The sequence below is a fragment of the Physcomitrium patens genome, chromosome 23 (genome assembly GCF_059467195.1).
Source record: "Physcomitrium patens ecotype Gransden chromosome 23, ASM5946719v1, whole genome shotgun sequence".
NCBI lineage: Eukaryota > Viridiplantae > Streptophyta > Bryopsida > Funariales > Funariaceae > Physcomitrium > Physcomitrium patens.
Window position 1 is genome coordinate 12,611,547 of NC_143432.1, and position 20,248 is coordinate 12,631,794.

Here is a 20,248-nt window from a genome sequence, read left to right on the forward strand (position 1 = left end):
TTGGGTGCTCTGCTGGGCTGTGACCTCTCAGGTGTTCTGACTTCTATGAATGCTAAGGGTTCAAGCAGTAGCACGAAGCTCAAGGACAGGTGTTCACTGAGGAATGTTTTAGGGTTTTGTATAATCATCTGTGGAGCATGTTCCGGAATCTTGACTAACTTTGTAATTAAGAGTTCGTTCGTTGTCTGTCAGCCCCCCCCCCCCAGTTGTCAAATTTCAATACAAAAGAGTTTCGTTGCCGCAGGGTTTTTGAGATTTCCGTGTCAGACGAGTGCACCAACCTCCTTTTTTAACTGACTGGACAGAGGCGGATGACTTGAAAGTACGGAATAGAAGCGGAGTTTACAGCATTCAGCCTCACGGACAGATTTTGGAAGGCTTGTACTCTGGGCCGCATTATAAAAAAATGCCAATTAGGGTCTGGCACAGGTTTACACAGAGACAAAAAAATCTAGAAGAAGGTTGAGTTGACCTCCATGTTCTTTATGGGGGAAATTATATATATATATATATATATATATATATATGTGTGTGTGTGTGTGTATATATAATAAAACCAAAGGAAATGCCCAAGCTGCCCAATCTGCCCCATTGTTTTTAAATATGTGGTGGGTACTTCATTAGATGAGAGTTAAACAACAATCATTCCGGCTTTCAGCAGCATGATCCAACCATACACAACCCAGCTGCCCATGACCAAATTAAGAAAAGAAAAAAAAAAGAAAAAAAGAAGAAATAGGAGGGCTTCAACAGCCCTGCTACATGATTGACAGACAACCTTATTATCCAATTTGGAGGCCCCCCTCAGCCCAGCTGAATAGAAAAGAAAAATTAAAAAAAAAAAGAACTAAAGAGAAAATTCTGCTGCCCAAATTTGGTAATTTTACTATCACAATCACTTCGTGCTTCTATCAACCTTTTGTGACTGAAAGGATACAATAGTCACGCCAAAGGCCCCTCCTAGTTATAACCATGATCAACAGACGATTTTAATCATAAACTTATTTATCCCCCCCCTCTCTTCACACATCCTCATTCATCCAAGTGAGAAACTAAACCACAGCAAAAGACCCCATGTCCTCGATTCTCATGGGCCAACCTCAAACCAGCTGTTTGAGTGCATCCATCTTGAACAGAAAAAATATCAACTTATTCTCTATTTATTATTACAACATGCTTCCACGTTTGTTAGAAAAATAAAAAGAAACGAAGAAATAAATGCAAAACAGAAGCCCACACCACTACTACTTCTACTACTACTACTACGGTTTTGGCTAATTACAACAAGAGTCTCTCACTCTCTCGCTCTCGGTCACTATGATTAATTCAAAAGTTGATGGCATCGTTCGTAGCTCCCAGAGCGCTCGGTGACGTGCCAGGCCCTTTGCTTTGTCTGCAGACAGCGACTCTCAAGACTTTTGCAGCTTCCGGACAAACGGTGTCGTAATCCTCGCCACAGCTGCTGCTGCTGCACCTAACTTAGGCTGCTGCTATGGTGATCAAGGCTCTCTCTCTCTCTCTCTCTCTCTCTTTCCACTGCAACAAGATCATTCGACAATGTGTTGTGTTATATTCACTCCCCTGTGTTTGTACGAGGGGATTCTTTATTAACCCCCCACCTTCACCTCCCTGCCTGCCAGCTTCGCTGTAGTTGTTGATGTGGTCTTCGACACAGTTGGTCCCCAGCATCTGAAGAGAAAAATTCATGTGCAAAGCTCCCAAGGCGCATCATGTGAGGAGGGGGCGTGCAGAGCATCGGCCTCTGAGCTTTGAGGATTTCGTGAGAGAGTGCGTGGTACAGACATTGGGCTGATTTTGTTTTTATTTGGGTTTGTTTGGAGGAGATTGGTTGTTCCCTGGGCGCGGGAGGATCAATTTGGTGTTGTGTTGTGTGTGAGTGTGAGTGTGTGCGTGCTGGATCAAGCAAGTCCATCGAGGAGGTTTGTTAAAATGCTGGGAATGTGCGACGTGGATTGGCTCTGGGGTGGGAGATTTGGTATAGATGACTTCAATGCGATTTGATCCTAGTGGGAGGCGCTTGAGGAGCAGTAGAGTTTGGATTTTTCTTTCCCTGCTGGAGTTGAAATCGGGTGGAGGGTTCGTTTGTCCTACATTTCTTTAGAGAGATTACTTGCATCGACGTTGCGCTTGAAATTTAGATACGCGTGGTAGAGCGACTGAGAAATGGGGACAATTCTTTTAAGGACGTGACCGCCACTGCGTGATGACGATTATTCTCGATTTGTGCCCGTGATGTTGGGTCAAAATGAGACAGAGGCAGTGGTTGAGAAATGGTGTCTGTAGACCTCGTCAGATTGTGCTAATCGTGCGAGGCTATGATAAGAGCTTTGCTTGTGGGAAAAGTTAGTTCTAACTGTTGCAGTATCCTATCTTCAGCCAGTTGTTAATTCCTCTGCTGCTAATGGCAATGGACCAACGTCCACGCTTCACTGAAATTTCGGATGACGCGCATACTTTAAGGGACGGTTCGAAGAATGGCGCACTTAAGAGACCTGGTGCATGATCTGTAGTGCTCTGTATTCTAGGCCTCGAATTAGTTGTCATTCTGATTGCAAGTTCGCGCTTCCAGGCTTGAGGTGGCTGTGGCTCTGATGCCGCTCTTGTCGTCTGTCGTTCAGTCCTTCGAGGAAGCGAGAAATCATGCACACGACAGTCTTAAGCTCAGTGTATCACAACTTGAATGTCACGGCTACGAAGAGGTTTTCATGGATCGCAAACGCTAGAATATCACTATATTTTCTGTTTGTTGTTCATAAGCATGCTGAGTGTAAGCCACTTGCTGGCAGACCGACTTTGACTCTGATCTGGCGAGCCAAATATAGATCACTTAATAGCCATGTACTTTGGGAAAACCTCAAGCTTTTATATCTCATTAGTTGTTTCTATGAGTCTTACGAGTGCTAAATTCGGCCCTGTCCATCATGCGCGCGAGTTGGGTTTCTCCGGGAACTGTTCACCCCAAAGTTTTCTTTATTTAGATATTGCTGTACATTCGGAGAGTGTTCAGTTTGTTGGCTTACTTTCGAATTTCTTGAAGGAACCTCTGTGGTGTACGTGTTGTTCACTGTGAGGCTCTGGTTTACTTTTTTAGTCATTCCATCCAAATTTTGCGTATATTCTTTCGAGAGGCATTCTGTTGTTCAACTCTAATCCCTTCTCACATGAATGACCTTTTGTCACAGGATCGAAGGCTAGTCGAAGACGAGAACATTGGATCTGTACGAGTGTATGATTGGGCGGACGAAATATCCAGCCACCAGACACTTGTCTTTGAGCATCTGTTTCAAGAAAATTAAAACATGCCTTTTAGAAATACATTAGAACCTATTGTGACAATCGCGTCCGCACGAATCCTTTTCTAAGTGGCCTCCTCCAAATCTCTACCATTTGAGTGAGAAACATTTTAGAATCAAGAATATCTAGGATGAAGAGAATCGGCCAAGCTTGTGAAAAAACCGACGACATTTCGGATGCCGCAATCGTGAGAGAGAGTTTTTGAGATCTAGGAGTAGAAGTGCTACATTTAGATAGCTTAAACAACTATTTTCGGCAATGGAGAAGTCTGCCGAGAAGGAAAGCTCACGGCGGAGCTGGCCCTGGAAAAAAAAGTCACATGACAAAATATCTGCTGCACCGGATCTTGGACCCTCTCCAGTCCCCTCTAAATCATATGACAACCATCAGGTTTGAAATTTTGCCCGGAAGTATTATTGTAAAGTAAAGTGCCAGGTTGCTGGTTTGATCTTTCTTCCGTAAACTTCAAAGCAGCTAAATAGTTTCTCGACTACTTTCTCGACTACTTTCTCGATTGTGGCGTATTGGTAACTTTTTGGAGATGTTCATTCACCACCTGAATGTAATGGACATGGTGATGATTCAGATATGGGAGTGTCTGCAAACAGACGTGCCAAGCCATCAGCGACAACCTTCACCAATAAAGGTCTCAGGGTTGCAGGACCGCAATCGAATGGCTGTTGATGAGGTGAAGGCACATTGGTTGCAATCAGAGGAGAGAGCCAAAATTCTCTCGGAGAAGCTCTCTAATGCGCTTGCTGATATTAATTCGAAAGATAATGTTGTTAAGCAACACGTCAAAGTTGCTGAAGAGGCCGTGTCTGGTATATTCTTCTCAATTTTCGTGGGAAAAGTAGCATAGTATTCTTTAGTTCTCTCTATTATTTGTTGTTTAAGTTGCCAGGTTATTCTCAACGCTTTTCTATTGTCGGAGACCTGTAACACAATTAGATGGATACTGGGCAGGATAACACAGGCCCTATGGTAGATTATATCTCACAAGTCGAGTGATCGTCTATAAGTTTCAATTTTTCCTTGTATTACCGGTTTAAAATTGAACTTTACTGAATTGAATCATGGAAAAATTAGAAACGTTTGTCATTTTATTTTCAGGTTGGGAGAAGGCCGAATCAGAAGCAGTGTCATTAAAAGCACAACTTGATGCAGCACTACAGCAGAAACTGGCCACTGAGGATCGAGTGGCACACTTAGATGGGGCTTTGAAAGAGTGTATGAAGCAGCTCAGGCATCTTAGAGAGGAAAATGAACAGCGTGTACATGACACCTTGCTGAAGAAAACACGAGAATATGAAAAGCTCCGATTGGAGATGGAAGCAAGGCTGGCGGATTCTTCCCACTTTTTAGCTCAATCCCGATCTGAGCTCCTGGAAGCAAGAGCTGAAGTTACAGCTCTTGGCCATGCCTTACAGGTGAGAGGTTTAACGCTTGTGTGGTCAAATCTCAAGCACAAATCATGACATGATGGTTGCGATCATTCAAGTTCAAAGCTAACTATATGTGTCTGGATTTTGCCGAAATCTTCAGGAGCGTTCGCGTAGTGTTGCGGAGATCAGCGAGGCGAAAGGGCGAGCTGAGACCGAGATAAAAGTGCTGCAGGTGTGCATTGGAAGTACTAGAGCAAATTATTATATTGCATAAGACTTCGATTTTTTACTCACTCTATGCTGGTGTTTTGATGTTACATGGCAGATTTTCTCACAACTAATTGGTCATTCTCTAACTGAAGTGATGATAATCCTTGGAAGATTCGATAAAGTTAAAATAGCTTACAACTCGGATCAGATTTTCTTATCTTACTACGATTTTTGAATGGGAATCGGCCTGACTTGTGTTCAATCTAGGTGAGACTGGAGACGTTAGAGAAAGAAAACTCTCAACTGAAGTATGAGGTACATGTCCTTAATAAAGAGCTCGATATCCGAAGTCAAGAAAGGGAATACGAACGTAAAGCAGTGGACATGGCCTCTAAACAACATCTCGAGAGTGTGAAGAAAATTGCTAAGCTCGAGGAAGAATGCAATCGCCTTCGTCTCTTAGTCCGCAAGAAGCTTCCAGGCAAACCTTCGTCCTCTTTTCATCTTGAAGGCTTTTGGTTGCGTAACTAAATCTATCGCAAAGACTATGAATTTAACACGTCTGTACAAGATTATTGCATCTTAAAAGAGAACTTAGCAACCTATTTCTGTGGTGTGTCGAGTATGAACTTGTCACAGAAGTGACATTGTGGGAACCTGATAAATTTCAAAGTTTGTCAGGAACAGATGACTCGAACAACTGATTTTGTTTGACATAGACATTTAGCTAATTTGAGTATATCCTGCAGGTCCAGGAGCAATTCAAAGAATGAGAATGGAAGTGGAGGGTGTAGCTAGAGACCCAGCTGATAGGAGGCGCAGGTCGATGAGCCGTAGTGGTAGCCAATTGGATCTGCTAGCTGTTAACGGTGCTATGCAAGACGATGGACAAGATGGGCGCACACAAGAAGCGCAAATGTTGGCCGAGCGAGTGGTAGCTATGGATGAGGAGATGAAGATGCTAAAAGAAGCACTTGCACAACGAAATGGGGAGCTCCACTCTGCTCGTCTTCTGTGCTCCAAAACCTCGACCCAGCTTTCCGCTGTGGAAGAAGAGCTCAAAATTGCTAAAGAACAAAGTGGTATCAATCTTCTTATTTCCTCTGAAACGTCGTTAGTTTTTGACTGCTCAATGAGGCAGTTATTAGAACTGGTACCCTGTGTACTTTGGAAACAAGTTCTGCGAGTTGGCAGTGTGTTATTGAATTGGTTGCTAGAGCTAAATATTTTCGTGTAGTGACTCAAACCTCCATTTTGTTGCATGAGTCTTCAAGATTCTCAGGCAGCCGTTCAAAATGAGAAGGGAGGACTAACTGAAGCTTTTCGATTGGAACAGTTTCGATACCACTCTGGTCATCAGATTAATGAATAAATATTAGCATGCCTCCATTGAACGAAAGTGAGAGTTGATTTGTTTTTGTTTTTTTATATTTTTCTTTGCAGAAGCGTCGAAAAACTCTAATAGTCAAGCAAGCAACTTCTCCCAGGAGCTCACAAGCAGGAAGAGCGGCTCATTGTTTGAAAAACCCAAAGAATCTGTCAAAGCTAGGGACTCTCAAAACTTTGAACTTATGGATGACTTTGCGGAGATGGAACGCCTTGCCATGAGCGTGACCCTAACTGAGCCTCAGAGTGCCATGTCCATAACGCCCAACAAATTAGTCAAGGACTTGGAAGAGGCCTTGGCGTCGAGGGCTCGGGAGCTGGATGCCAAGTCACAAGACTTGCGAGTGGCCGATCAGATGTGCCAAGAACTGAGGGCGAAGTTGAAGGAAGCTGACAAGGAACTCGCTGCACTTCGTTCTCAAAAGGCAACCAATGAAGCCTCTATGGTAAGTTTGCAAGAACAGCTGGATCTGTTATCTCAGCGGGAACGACGCAGAAGTGGTAGCCAGTCCAAGCGGCTGTGTGCTTACACATTGAAAGACATCGTGGGTAAAGCTAAGTTTAACGACGATGCAAGAACAACTTCTGAAGCTAGCTCGTTTGAAGGAGTGATGTTTGATGAACAGTCCTCGATTTCAGATGCTGAATCAAAGGTGAGAAACTTTTGTTCCGACGCATACTGTGCATGATCGTCTGGAATAAAACATGTCTTCTTCATAACTTAGTTCTCTGTCGCGATGCTCGACACTCGATGTTATTAGAAATTTATCGGTTGATCAGGGTGCTATTCAACTGTTTTTGTATGGAAACAATCGCATGATGATAACTGCTTGAGATGTAACAATTAACGGATGTCTAATACTTACTCTTTACTTAAATATCCAGGGTTCTTATGATGTGACCTGTTTTGCAGGCCAGCACGGCGTATTTGGAGCTCTCCATTGCCTTACGCAAGATTGTTCATGTAGTGGAAATGCTTGCTCAGACAACTGGGTACGAATACACTCCATCTCTCAGAGGCGTGTCGAAATCCACAACCAATGAAATCTCGCTACAACTGGATTGGAAAAACCACGATTTAAATGTAATCATGCGCAATCTGGCGAACGTTAGCAACAAGCTTTTACGAGGAAAATCTGATGTTATTGACTTTTTAGTGGAGGTGGGAATAGTTTTAGAATACATTTTGGCTCTCAAGCCATTGAGGAGCATTTCTGGAGAAAGAACTGAAATCTCTAGGGAATCAACTAATAAGGATCCGAAGTTAATGAGGGATCAGGGCGCAAACTTGAATGCGGAGCTTGATCGTCTCAGATTGGAGAAGGCCGACATCTCCTCCCAATTAGACAAGGCTGTTGAACAGGTTGAATCACTCAAAATGCAACTTCAAGCTGACAAGCAGCTGCTAACACGCGAATGTTTACAACGTCAGGTACATACAAAGTCTTTAAGTTCGTCATGATAGATGTCTTTGTTCATATTTCTTCGCACAATTCCTTCGTAAATTTAGCTAGCAAATTTTGAACTCAAAATGAATCGGTTTTTAGTTCTGTTTCACGATTCTATGCAGCAATTATGCTCTGGGGGGTAAGTTGAAGAATGAATTGATCTTGGAGGTAACCTGGTACTGATTGGCTATGTCCTTCACAATGGACGTTTCTGCTTTAAAATCGCAAATATTTATATTTTTTATAACAGCATGGAGGTGATTTTTCAATCCTCAAAAGTAAGGAGGACGACATGATTGAAGAGGAGCTAATGAGTCTATCACATTCAAATCCTGCATTCCGAGATTTAAGTGGAGAGCTCACAAGATTGCGGGATAGAGTGGTTGACTTGGAAAGGGAGCTGCGTGGGGAAGTACAGCGAAACCAGAGCGTTGTTGCCAAGCTAGGAAACGTGCAACATCCGGTTAAGAGGTAACAGTGTTAGTTCTCTTTGAGTGCAAGATTATGGGAGAGCGAAGTTAAATGTCTATCTGTTTTCTGCCACTTAGTTTCAACATTGGAAACTGGACATAATTAACCCTTGGGGAATGAACGGACCAGTAGACTTGTTACTAATAAATCTAGACTCTACCATGGAAGATGCTCTCTTCACAATGGTGACCGAAAATTTGTGTGATAAAACTTCGACAGGGAAGGCAATGCCGTTAGTAGAGAGATGTCCGTTGGATCACACGGGGATTCGTCCAGTCACTCAACTTCCGAAGAAGACGAAGATACAAAATCTGTTAAGGTACCTTACTTTGGCACCTACCTTAGCATTGGGAGTTTGCTCCAACAGGAACTTGAAAGGTCTAGATGAAGCTGAATGCAATGTGCATCCAAGAAATAGTTAGTCTACTTGCGTAAGACAAAAGATTGGACTTGAGAAGGCAGACTTAATATTACACCCAAGTTTGGATAATGTTGTTGCTTGGTTTACAAATTGATTTCTTTTCTTGGGTGTATCTACATTCAACAGCTGTTAATTAGCCACTCCATAAAACACGAGCACGAACGTGACGCCCAAGCAGCAGCCTTGGCGGAGTGCCAGAGAACCATTCTAGCGCTAGGAAAGCACATCAAAGGCTTGGGGACAATTTCTCATGGCCAAGAAGAAAGAGAGACGTCCCCAAAATCTATGCAACATTCCATATCTACTGAAAAAATGACACACACCATGGAACACCGTCCCTGGTTAACAGAAGCAACCGGAGATGTTCAGCCTCCATCTTCCGACCTGACCAACGCTTCTGATCTCACGACAGCAGGGCTTCGAGAGCATGCCAACCAGTGGGTTAGCCCTAGCCCTCTTCAAGCCCTAAGTGGCCCTAGCTCTGGTGCAATTCGTACTTCGAATTCTGGTTTAATCTATCCTCAATCTATGCGAGCCAGCGATTCAAGTTTCTGTAATCGTGGAGAACAAAGTGGAAATGGACTTGAAGTCGAACCTCGGCAATCCGCACTAAGAATTCCCTCGCCGGCTCAGTCTGAGATTTACACACAAGGACCAGGGTCTATGCCAGGCTCCCCTTCCCGGTCCTCTGCAACTCCATCCTGGGCCTTGAGAAATCGCCCAAGGGAAGTAAGTAGCGAGGCACAAGGGGATTCTGATGCATCAGTGGAGAAAGTGCGTGAAATTTCCAGCTTCAGCAGGTTCTGCTCAAGGTCACGAAGTGGCAGTATAAGTGGGTCATTTGGATGAAGCTGAGTGGCATAACCCACTATACTTCGTGTGGTCACTTCTCACCATCTAAACATAGCCCAATGTGATGAACCACACGGTAAGCTACATGCAGATGCCCGCGTTGATCATTGCAAAACGGGTGCAGCTCAATCTCAAAGTTCGATCAATTACAGGGGAGGCGACTTGATGTTGCATTAATTTTTAATCCACAGTAGTGTGATTGTAAAGACCTGAATGACTTCCAGCTGAGTGCTCTAATTTGAAGTTGTTGCAGCTGGTTACTTCAGAAAAACAACTCATTTTATGGTGTTCCACAAGGATTTTGCGCTTATGAGGATGTGGTCGAGGCAGGTTGTGTTGGAGCTACTTTTGTTGGTAGGTATTCCTAATTTGGTGGTGTGCAATGCTATCTAGAAAGCAGAACTAAACTAGCAGGAAGTACCATGGCATTCAATTTAGGCAGTCATCACATGTAATTAAGAGAAAGACTTTTCAAACCCCTTCCAAGGTGCACTGGAAGCCGCTGCTGTAGGCAGTCCAACGGGCAAGTCAGGTACTAGGTAGTGATATGTACAATTAAATGTACCAATAAATTCTTTCGCCGCATTGAGGCATTTACTTGAATAGATAAATTGGATAATACTCAAAATAAATTCTTAACACCACGACAAGTGCTGCACTTCACATCTCAAAAGGAAGAAGGCCTTGCTTCTCAACGATACAAAACAATTTGCTCTAATGACATGTTGAAACCTAGTCATTGAAGAGAATACTCAAGGTTCTGGATTGATATCTTACATATGGCAGGCGTACTGCCTACCAACCTCCTCTGTCTTAGTGGCTTCAAAATCACAATCAATCTAGATACACTTTTAAGGGTAAACTATCAAAATTTTATTGGATTTGATTGCATTTCCTTGTCTCTATAATAAGACCTTTTTTTGCTAGTAGTTCACAATATGAGGGTTTACAACAAAGATGGCTCATGTCTAGAAGAGCCGTTGTGATTTGTTATTAAGCTTAAGCTATTAGATTGATGTTTTGATTTGGCTATAATTTGAAAGTACATATTAATGACAAATTGAACAAATGTGCAATGTTGATCATTTGACCTTATTATCTAGGTATTGCTATTGTTTGTAACAAATACTTATAATTGATTATTGGACTTATTGGTATTAAAGATATGAATCTCAAAAAACTAAAAGATTAATACACTCTCGTGTCATTCAAAAAGACTAGAAAATTACTTAATGGTGGTATAATATTATATTACAATGACTATTACTAAAGACAAGAAGACTAAAAAGTCTTGAAACAAGACTAAGGACTAGAAAGATATTGGTAAGAGTGAAAAAAGTTTTATTCTTACCTCTATATATACTATCTAACTAAAAGCTACATAGTGACGTTTTAAAGAACCTCTAGCATGCATTCAACTTATGAAATAGGTATCTAACTTATAAGATAAGTTTTTTATATATGTACCATATAATTAGCTTGTTCCACAAGCCATTAGTATATGCAACATGTGACTAATTTATTGGTTAAGTTTCTAACTTACCAACCAACTACAAATATGTTTAAAGTCAAATATGCATTTCTAAAGCATCTATGAAGCATTGCCATAAAATAATATCAAATCTACTTACATTTATCTTCTACCTCATACTTCTTATCTAGATATATATATATATATATATATATATATATTTGTGACATTATTCCTCCTTCTAGGAACAAGTTTAATAAGAAGCGGCAATTATATGTTGAAGAAGTCCAAGCTGCAGCAAATTATATTTGTCACATACTTTGATTTTTTTTCTTTCATTAAAAGGTGGTTAATAGGTTCTCTTAGCCATCAATAGTGTCTTATACCAATGCAAGAAGACGACCTTGTTATTTGATTATTATTGAGGTCTTTGTAACTTACTTCAAATAAAACTTTTACAATATTATTTGGAGTGGTTCCTATCTCTAATAATATTACTAAGCATTGAGAGTCTCTTTCAAGGTTGTAATACTAAACAAGTTGTATTTCACTATTTATTCAAGGAAGAACATGTCATTTTTGAGGGTCATCATTTCTATTGCATTGGCTTGAAGGTTGTGACAATTACAATGTCTCATCTAGTAACTCAACAAATGATATGGGATTAATCTTCATAGATTTTGGTGTGATGTGATAAAATAATTATATGTTAAAAAATAAAAATATGGATGTTATTATAAAAGAGTCTAATAAAAAGATGTAATAAAAAAATAATAATAAATTATAAAATGGTAGTAAAAAGTTTAGTCATAACACTACTTTTTGTAGAAGAAAATTTTATTTACTTTGTAGAGGCATAAATAATCTAATTAAAAGTAAATTAAATAAGAAATTGATATAAGTTAATTTAAGAGAGAATTAATAATAGATTAAAGAAAAAATTACCTCAAATTACCAAAACTTGATACTTAGAAAAGACCAGTTATCAACTTAGATTGAAATCAGATCCAAAGCACAAAACCATGTACTTATGGCAGCTCCAAGGTTCTTTTGTCAATTAGAAAAAAGAATTAGAGGGTAAAGTTAAAGAAAGATTTTTGAATATTAAATTTATGATATTTGGATAAATATAGAGAGTTTAAGAGATTTTCAAAGTTAGTAATGTATGCAATAGATTTGGATTTTAAGAAATAAAAATAAGTTTATAAATTTCAAGATTTTGTATGTTTTATAGCATATTTATAAATAAAAATTGGAAAGTTTCTTGATGTGCTTATTGTGAATTTATCTAAAAAATTTGAAGTCAATTGAGCAATTAGATTGAAGCATATGAGGATTTTTGTGGGTTATGGTCTCAAAAATTTGAAATTTAGGAAAAGTGAGTGATAATAAGATCTAACAATATCTCCTAGTTTGATTGAAGCAAAATTTGGTGAGAGCAATTAAGACTTAAATATCTATATACAATCCATATTTTGGAGCAATTTAATAATTCAACAAAGAGAAATTGGTTTTAAAAGATCAACATTCAAATTGGAAAAGGCTCCACGATTAAAAATTACAAGTCTAAGTTTTTAAAATTTGATATTTGTATTATTAAGAGGATTATTTTAAATTTAGATTAATTTTTTTAATAGATTCTATAAAGTCTTTTGAGAGGATCAAACATAATTAATATATTAAAAAATTTAAAATATAAAGCTAAAATAAAAGATATTTATGTAATTTTTAAAAATAACTTCTATAATAGATTAGCTCAGCAAAGATTACTATAAGCTCAAAAACATTTAAAAGAGTTTAAAGAATGAAGAGACAAAGATCAACATCTAAGATTCAAAATAAATAGAAAGTAAAGAAGATACAAAAATCAAAGCTTTCTTTAAATCTACTAAATAATGTAAACTTTAATTTCAAATTTTATAAATTTTATAATAAAATAAAAAATATTCAACTAATAATCCATTGATTTATTAAATATTATATTATTTATATTATTTTTTTATATTTAGTCTAAAATAATTTAATTTTATATTTAAAAAAATAGAAAACTTTTAAAAAAATATTTAAAAAAAAGTTTTAGAAAATAAATAATAATATTATAAAATCAATCAAGTTATAAGGACTTCTTAAAGAAATAAAAGAAATGGCATCAAAAAAGTATTAAGTCTAAATAGAATAAACCTAAAACTTTCTTAAATTAATTAGGATATTTTTAGCATTAATTATTATCAATAATAAAGAATACAAAAATTATAGAGAAGTTTCTTGATAATATAGTAAGAGAAAATATATTAGTAATTTGTGTCCTTATCGTAATTATAGAAGCAAACTTCTTAGATTTGGTTGTAAGGTTGATCTATTTGTTTCCTTTAATTGTACAACTTTTTACTATAGATTCTGAACTTCTTCCATAAAATTAGTATTCCCATGGTTGGCACTAGTGATGCATGAAATTTTCACTCTAAGAGTATTGATAAGTTCATGAAGATCTGTAATAGTTGAAAATCTATTCTCACTTCCACCAAATATTTCAACAAGCCCTATTTTATGGAGACTAATGCCTCAAACTTTGCATTATGAGCAATCTTGTTGCAATATGGATAAGATGGCAAACTTCATCTAATTACATTCTATTTTAGAAAATTCTAAGCAGCAAAAATCAACTACAAAATCCACAATAAAGAGTTACTTGCTATCATGGATTCTTTCCAAGAATGGTGCCATTTTCTTGAAGGTGCCTCTCATTAGATGAGTATATATATAGATCACAAGAATCTTGAATACTTCATGTTAGTACAAGTCTTGAATCGTCACCAAGTATTTTGAAGTATATCTTTTGTACAATTTGATTTTTGCATCATGTATCAATTTGAGAGCCAACAATGATTATTTGATGCATTATCATAACGTTCCTACTTTGAACCAAAAGAAGGCGAGGCAACATATGATCAATAATAGGCAATCTTATTAAAGCCTGAGCAATTTCACCTTCAAGCAACAAATGTATCAATGCCTAAGGATTTATCATTTCTTGATCAGGTTTGTAAAACATCAACAATGGACCCCCTTGTTCTTAATATCAAGCGTCTTGCCAACAATCTTTGTGAAGAGTCTTCTAAATTCAAGTATAAAGACAATCTCTTATTCTGTGAAGAATGTTTGTTCATTCCTAAAGAACTAACTCACTTACACATTCTTCAAACATGCCATGACTTCCTTGCAGTTGGATATTTTAGATTCAATGAGACCTTGGAACTTTAATATAGAGACTTTTGATGGCCTAAAATATAGAAGGATATTAAGAAATTCATACTATCATGTGATACTTATTCAAGGTCAAAGAACCCTCAACATCAGCTATATGGACTTCTTCAATCCCTTCTGATTCCAAGACAACCATGATCATCTATTTCTATGGATTTCATTATAGATCTTCCATCATCAAGCTCATTTGACACTATTTTTATAGTTGTTGATTGATTGACCAAGATGGCACATTTTATGCCTTGCAAGAAGTCAATTACTCGTGAAGAAATGACAAGACTCTTTATTGATAATGTCTATCGTTACTACGGATTGCCAAATGATATTGTGTCTAATCATGGACCACAATTTATATCAAGATTTTAGAAGGCACTCTTCAAGATTCTTAAGATTGATATCAACCTTTTTTCTGCCTTCCACCCTCAAATTGATAGCTAAACAAGGCGGATCAATCAAATTCTTGAGTAATATTTGAGGTACACCATCAACTATCAAAAAGATGACTGGACTTTCTACTTGTCATTGGCGGAGTTTGTATATAACAATAAAATCCATGCATTTATGCAACAAATGCCATTCTATTCAAACTACGTTCATCATCCAAAGTTGGATATGATAGAGCCTATAAAGTCAACAAATCCAATAGCAAACGAGTTTGCTATGTAGATGGCCAAACTTCAAGCAACTATGAAGACTCACCTAAAAAGGGCTCAACAACGTTATAAGTTACTAGTAATTGAATTGAAGAAGGAACATTTTCTATTCCAAGTTAGTGACAAAATGTGGCTTCTTCAATAAAATATAAAAACCAACATGTCATGTCATAAGTTGGACTACCAAAGGCTGAGACCATTTGTGATTCAAAAACAAATCAATAATGTAACTTATGACATTACCTTCATCTCTGAAGATTCATCTAATCTTTCATGTTTTACTTTTGAAAAGATATAAAGAATCAAACATACCAAGTCAAAGACAACCAATACTTCTTATAGTTGAAATCAATGATCATATTGAATTTGAAATAGAAGAGGTATTAGATTTAAGAATAAGATATAGAAGGCTTGAATATCTGGTCTATTGGCGCGGATATGATATCAATGATTGCATGTGGAAACGAGTTGGCAACCTTATAAATGCACAAATGAAGGTTCAAAAGTTCCATCAATGACATCCATCCATCTCAAAAGCAGCAAAATAAAGAACAGTAGCTTAATAAGATGGCTTCATTATGAAGATTTTTAATTCTTACCCTCATAAAAAAAAAAAAAGAGGTAATTTTTTCAAATATTTAGAATAGTTAAGTCAATAGTTTGAGTTCACGACTATAGCATGTTTATATTCTTTTGATCTTGTCTATTTTATGTGATATAGGTAGTCAAAAGATAGACCAATATTGCTTTTTGGAGACCTCAAAGCTAGAAGAAGAGGTGATATCACGGACATATAATTGAAGAAGATTTGAGAAGGTTCTAGGAGATTCTTGAAGATTCTAAGAAGGTTCTTAAAGATCTTAGAAGATATCAAAAGATTCTAGAAGATTCTAATAGGTTCTAAGAATGTTCCAGAAGGTTCCAATAGATTTCAAGAAAGTTCTAAAAGGTCACATGAGACCCTAGAAGGTTCTAAGAGACTTTAGATGATTTAAGAAGTTGTCAAAGAAGGAACCTGAGCTTGCTTTGTTTCCAAGCCTCATAAAAACTTTTCAAGAAGCTTTCTAGGACCTAGTATATATAGGAGTCGAGGCTGAGGGGATCCTCACTCTTGACAACTCATTTCTTATGGTCTAGTCAGGACCTTCTTGTCTTGTATTCAGTTATTGTTCTAATGTTGAACTAATTCTATTTCTTAGTCTTGAATCTTTGTCTTATATATGATCCCTAATACATTATTAGATTCAAAATCTTCAATTTATTTTGTAAATAAATTTTTTATTAAAAAATAAGAAATAACTTTAATCAAGAAAACTAAATCTATACATATAGAAGTCATAGATAGTTGTTTCTTGTCTTCTGGAGACGTTACTTATAAAACTATTCTTTTAGATATAGCAATTAAAGATTATAGTAGTATACTAATATTTAATGTAATAAGAGCTCCATCTAATCTAATTATTTTAGGATTATCATGGTTAAAAAATATATAATCTTTAGATAAATTAGATTTCTTATAATCTTAATTTTTCTTCTTATTTAATCCAAAATTTTAATAGTGAAATAGAAATAGATAAGCCTAGTACATCCATACCCTTATTAATAGGTACAAGAACTTTTATGTATGTGGTAAAAGAAGTGTCATCTTTTTTTATATATGCCACACCTATTTTTTATAATTGAAAGATATTAATTGATATTTTTAGTTGGTATTAAAATTTTTAGGATATTATTTAATAAAAAAATATAGATTTTTTTTTGAGAGCATTAATCTTATAATTGTTCAATTGATCTACAAGAAAGAGCTCAACCACCATTCAGACTAATCTACGGCTTATTACAAAATAAATTGGCTGCACTAAAAGAATACTTTGATAAAAATTTGGCTAAGAATATATGCCATCCAAAACTTTTAGTAGAAGCTCATATCTTATTTGTGAAGAAAAAAGATAGATCTATACAGATGTGCATATATTATCAAGGACTTAATAAGATCACCATTAAGAATAGGTACCTCTTACTTTTGATTTCAAAACTTCTTGATCAACTCACTTAAGCAAAGATCTATATAAAAAATAGATCTATAAAGAACATATAACTTGGTCCACATCAAAAAAAAAGATGAATAGAAGATTATTTTTTGAATTAAGTATGGATATTTTGAATATAATATCATGCCTTTTAGACTCACAAATGCACCACCTGCTTTTTAATATCTCATGAATGATGTCTTTTGTAAGTTTTTTGATGATTTTGTTATTTGTTATTCAGATGACATTCTAATCTATTCTAAGAACATAGAAGAATATGAACTTCATGTTTATCATGCATTACAAAAACTTAGAGATGCTAGATTATATGCAAAGATAAAAAAGTGTATATTCTACACTATTCAAGTTGATTTTTTAAGATACATCATTTTCAACAAAGAATTAATGATAGATCCTAAAAAGGTCCAGACTATCATAGATTAGAAGCTCTCAAAAATAATCAAAGATATATAATATTTTTTAAAATTTATCAATTAATATAAAATCTTCATCAAAAAAATTTCTTAAGTTACAAGTCTTCTTATATGTTTGACATGTAAAGACAAACTTGAGTAGAATAAAGAAGCTGAAACATCTTTTGAAGTCTTAAAGATAATATTTACTTTTGCACCAATTTTATATTATATTTATTTTTTAGGACATTTTTTATGAAAAAAATTGCATTAAACTTTCTTATAGGTATTGTTTTATTACAAATGGGAACAAATGATAAGCTCCATCAATCCTATTGCTTATCGATTATATCTATTGGAATCTATAAAGATCCATCCTATATTCTATATATTTCTTCTTGAACCATGTAAGACAATGAATATCTCAAGAAAAAGACAAATGCCACTTCCTTCCAAAGAAATAGATAATAATCAAAAGTTCGAGGTGGAAGAAGTATCAGATTCAAGGTGGCACCAAAATAGATTAAAATATTTTATTTATTGGCATAGATATGATATTAATAAATTTACATAGAAGCAAAGAAAGAATCTTGCGAATGCAACAAAGAAAGTTGAGGTTTTTCAATAATGACATCTATCAAAATCAAGATAAAAAAATAAAAAAATCTTTGCTATAAAAGAAATAAGATCCAAGAAAGATAGCATTCTACCTTCTACTCTTATTTGTAACTTTTATATATTTGTGATGCTAAGGAGATGGAAAACTAACAACCAACAAATTTAATTTAAGGGCTATCATTTGTTGACTTATCAAATAAGACATTACAATTGTTACAACCTTCAAGACGACATAATCAAAATGAAGATCCTCAAAAACAACATATCTTTTCTTGAATAGATGGAAAAATATAACATATTTAATATCATAATTTTAGAAGAAACCTCTCAATGTTTGGTGATTTTATTAGAAGTAGGAATGATTCTTGATGGTGTTTCAAGTATTTTATTTGAAGGGAGTTACGAAGGCCTCAACAACAATGAGATAACAAGGTGGTCTTTCTGCTTTGGTATGAGATACTAACGATGGCTAAGAGAACCTATCAGCCATCTTCAAAGAGATCAAAGATTATAATATGTAACAAATACAATTTGTCACATCTTGGATTTTCTCCATATGATGACCACTTTTCATGAAACTTGTTTCTAGAAGAGAGGTAATGTCATGGACATACATATTTATTCTAATATTTATCTATATAATTAAATAGAAGTAGGTAAAAATAAAAATTTTCATAATAGTTTTTAGAGATACTTCTTAAAAGCTTCATAGACACTGCTTTGACTTTATATATGTTTGTAATTGATTGTTAACTTGGAAACTTGGTTAATAAATTAATCACATATTGGTAGCTTGTGGAACAAGCTAACTATGTGGTATACACATAAGAAACTTGCCTTACAAGTTAAGATATGTGTCTTGTAAAGTCAATATGTTTTACAGGTCACATAAGACATCACCATATATCTTCTATTTAAGAGTATATATGGAGGCAAGAGTAAAGCCTTCTTCACTCTTGTCAACACTTTTCTAGTCCTTAGTCTTCTTTTAAGATTTTTTGCTCTTCTTGTCTTTAGCATTAGCCATTCTAGTTTAATACTATATCATTTTTGAATGATTTTTTAGTCTTTTGAAGTGACACAAGAATATATTGATATTTTAGTTCTTTGAGGTTCATACCCTTAATAGAAATATTGTTTAATATTTAATTTTCAATTGGCTATGCTTAGTCTAAGATGGTAACACATTTAAAATTTAATTCTTTTTTGTTATTTTTTGAAATAAGACATAAATTTTTATAATAAGTTGGAGAATTCTATCTTATAAGTATTTATATTAATTCTTATATAGCAATCAAATTTCATAAAAAAGAAAAGAAAGATGCAATACATATAAAATCTATACAATTAAAAATAAAACATTTTATCAAATAAAGAAGTGGACTTATGATTTTTAAAAAATCACTACAACATAACTATCAATTTTCTTTGTTAAATAAATATTTAAAATCTCTCTATAATAATTCTTTAAGATTTTTAAAATAGTCCTTAAATTAGATGCATATGGAATTGGACAACTTCTATTATGTATAAATCAATTACTACTTTTCAATAGTAGAAACTTTAGAATTGTTTTAAAAAACAAACAATATTTACAAAAGAAATCTTTATAAGATTCAATTTTTTAGCACAATGTAATTCCTAATTTTTTCTTTTTTTCTTTGGATATCTTAGATGTAATATAATATTTTTTTTGATTTAACAATAAGATATAGAAGGATCGACAAATGAGGAAGCTTATATAAGAAAGCTTATATAGTCTAGTCTCATAAAATACAAATGTATGTTATGAAATTGAACAAAAGACAAGTTAAAATGTTGACCAAACAAAAAAAAAGATACTATTATGAATCTAGGATAAATTTTAAATGGAAAATAAATAAATAAGACAATAGAATAGAATTTTAAAATTGTACAAAATGTTTTAATGATTCAATGAGAACAACTAACCAACAATTAACTAGTAAGTAGAAAAGCTAGTGACTTTGCTTCAAATTTCCTTCGAATTCTAACTCTTTAGGAATTGGATACTAATGTTACTACTTAACCAATACTAATCTCTAATCAATCCCTATTGTTGCAAAAAATAAATAAAATCATACATAAAAATTTGTTTGGTTAATCAGTCAAGTAATTCAAAAACACAGCCTGGGATGCTCCGAGCGATGTCGAATGGCTTCAGAACACTTCGAACGGCCCCAATCTGTGTTTTTTTCTCGACCACTGCAAAGGTGACAACTTTCAAAAATTCGATGTCAAATGCATCGTGAATGGTGTAAGTAGGCGCGAGCAGAGCACTTCGTAAGCCATG

At 35.4% G+C, this 20,248-nt stretch overlaps 1 protein-coding gene across 4 annotated transcripts; it reads left to right on the plus strand.

Moving 5' to 3' along the window:
* Nucleotides 1-1,356: 1,356 nt before the first annotated feature.
* Nucleotides 1,357-10,120, plus strand: LOC112276257 (filament-like plant protein 5). Of its 4 annotated transcripts, none has more exons than XM_090246597.1 (12): nt 1,357-1,495; nt 3,204-3,705; nt 3,902-4,139; nt 4,429-4,745; nt 4,861-4,932; nt 5,178-5,391; nt 5,660-5,992; nt 6,354-6,949; nt 7,210-7,728; nt 7,995-8,215; nt 8,435-8,534; nt 8,763-10,120. In XM_090246597.1, exons 2-12 carry the CDS (start codon nt 3,574-3,576, stop codon nt 9,483-9,485), a joined length of 3,465 nt encoding a protein of 1,154 aa, XP_090102723.1. In that variant the 5' UTR covers nt 1,357-1,495; nt 3,204-3,573; the 3' UTR covers nt 9,486-10,120. The 4 variants fall into 4 exon arrangements, with proteins under 4 accessions (XP_090102723.1, XP_024363173.1, XP_090102722.1 ...); XM_024507405.3 differs by lacking the exon at nt 1,357-1,495 and adding an exon at nt 1,527-1,788; XM_090246596.1 differs by lacking the exon at nt 1,357-1,495 and adding an exon at nt 1,562-1,795.
* The last annotated feature ends 10,128 nt before the right edge of the window (nt 10,121-20,248 follow it).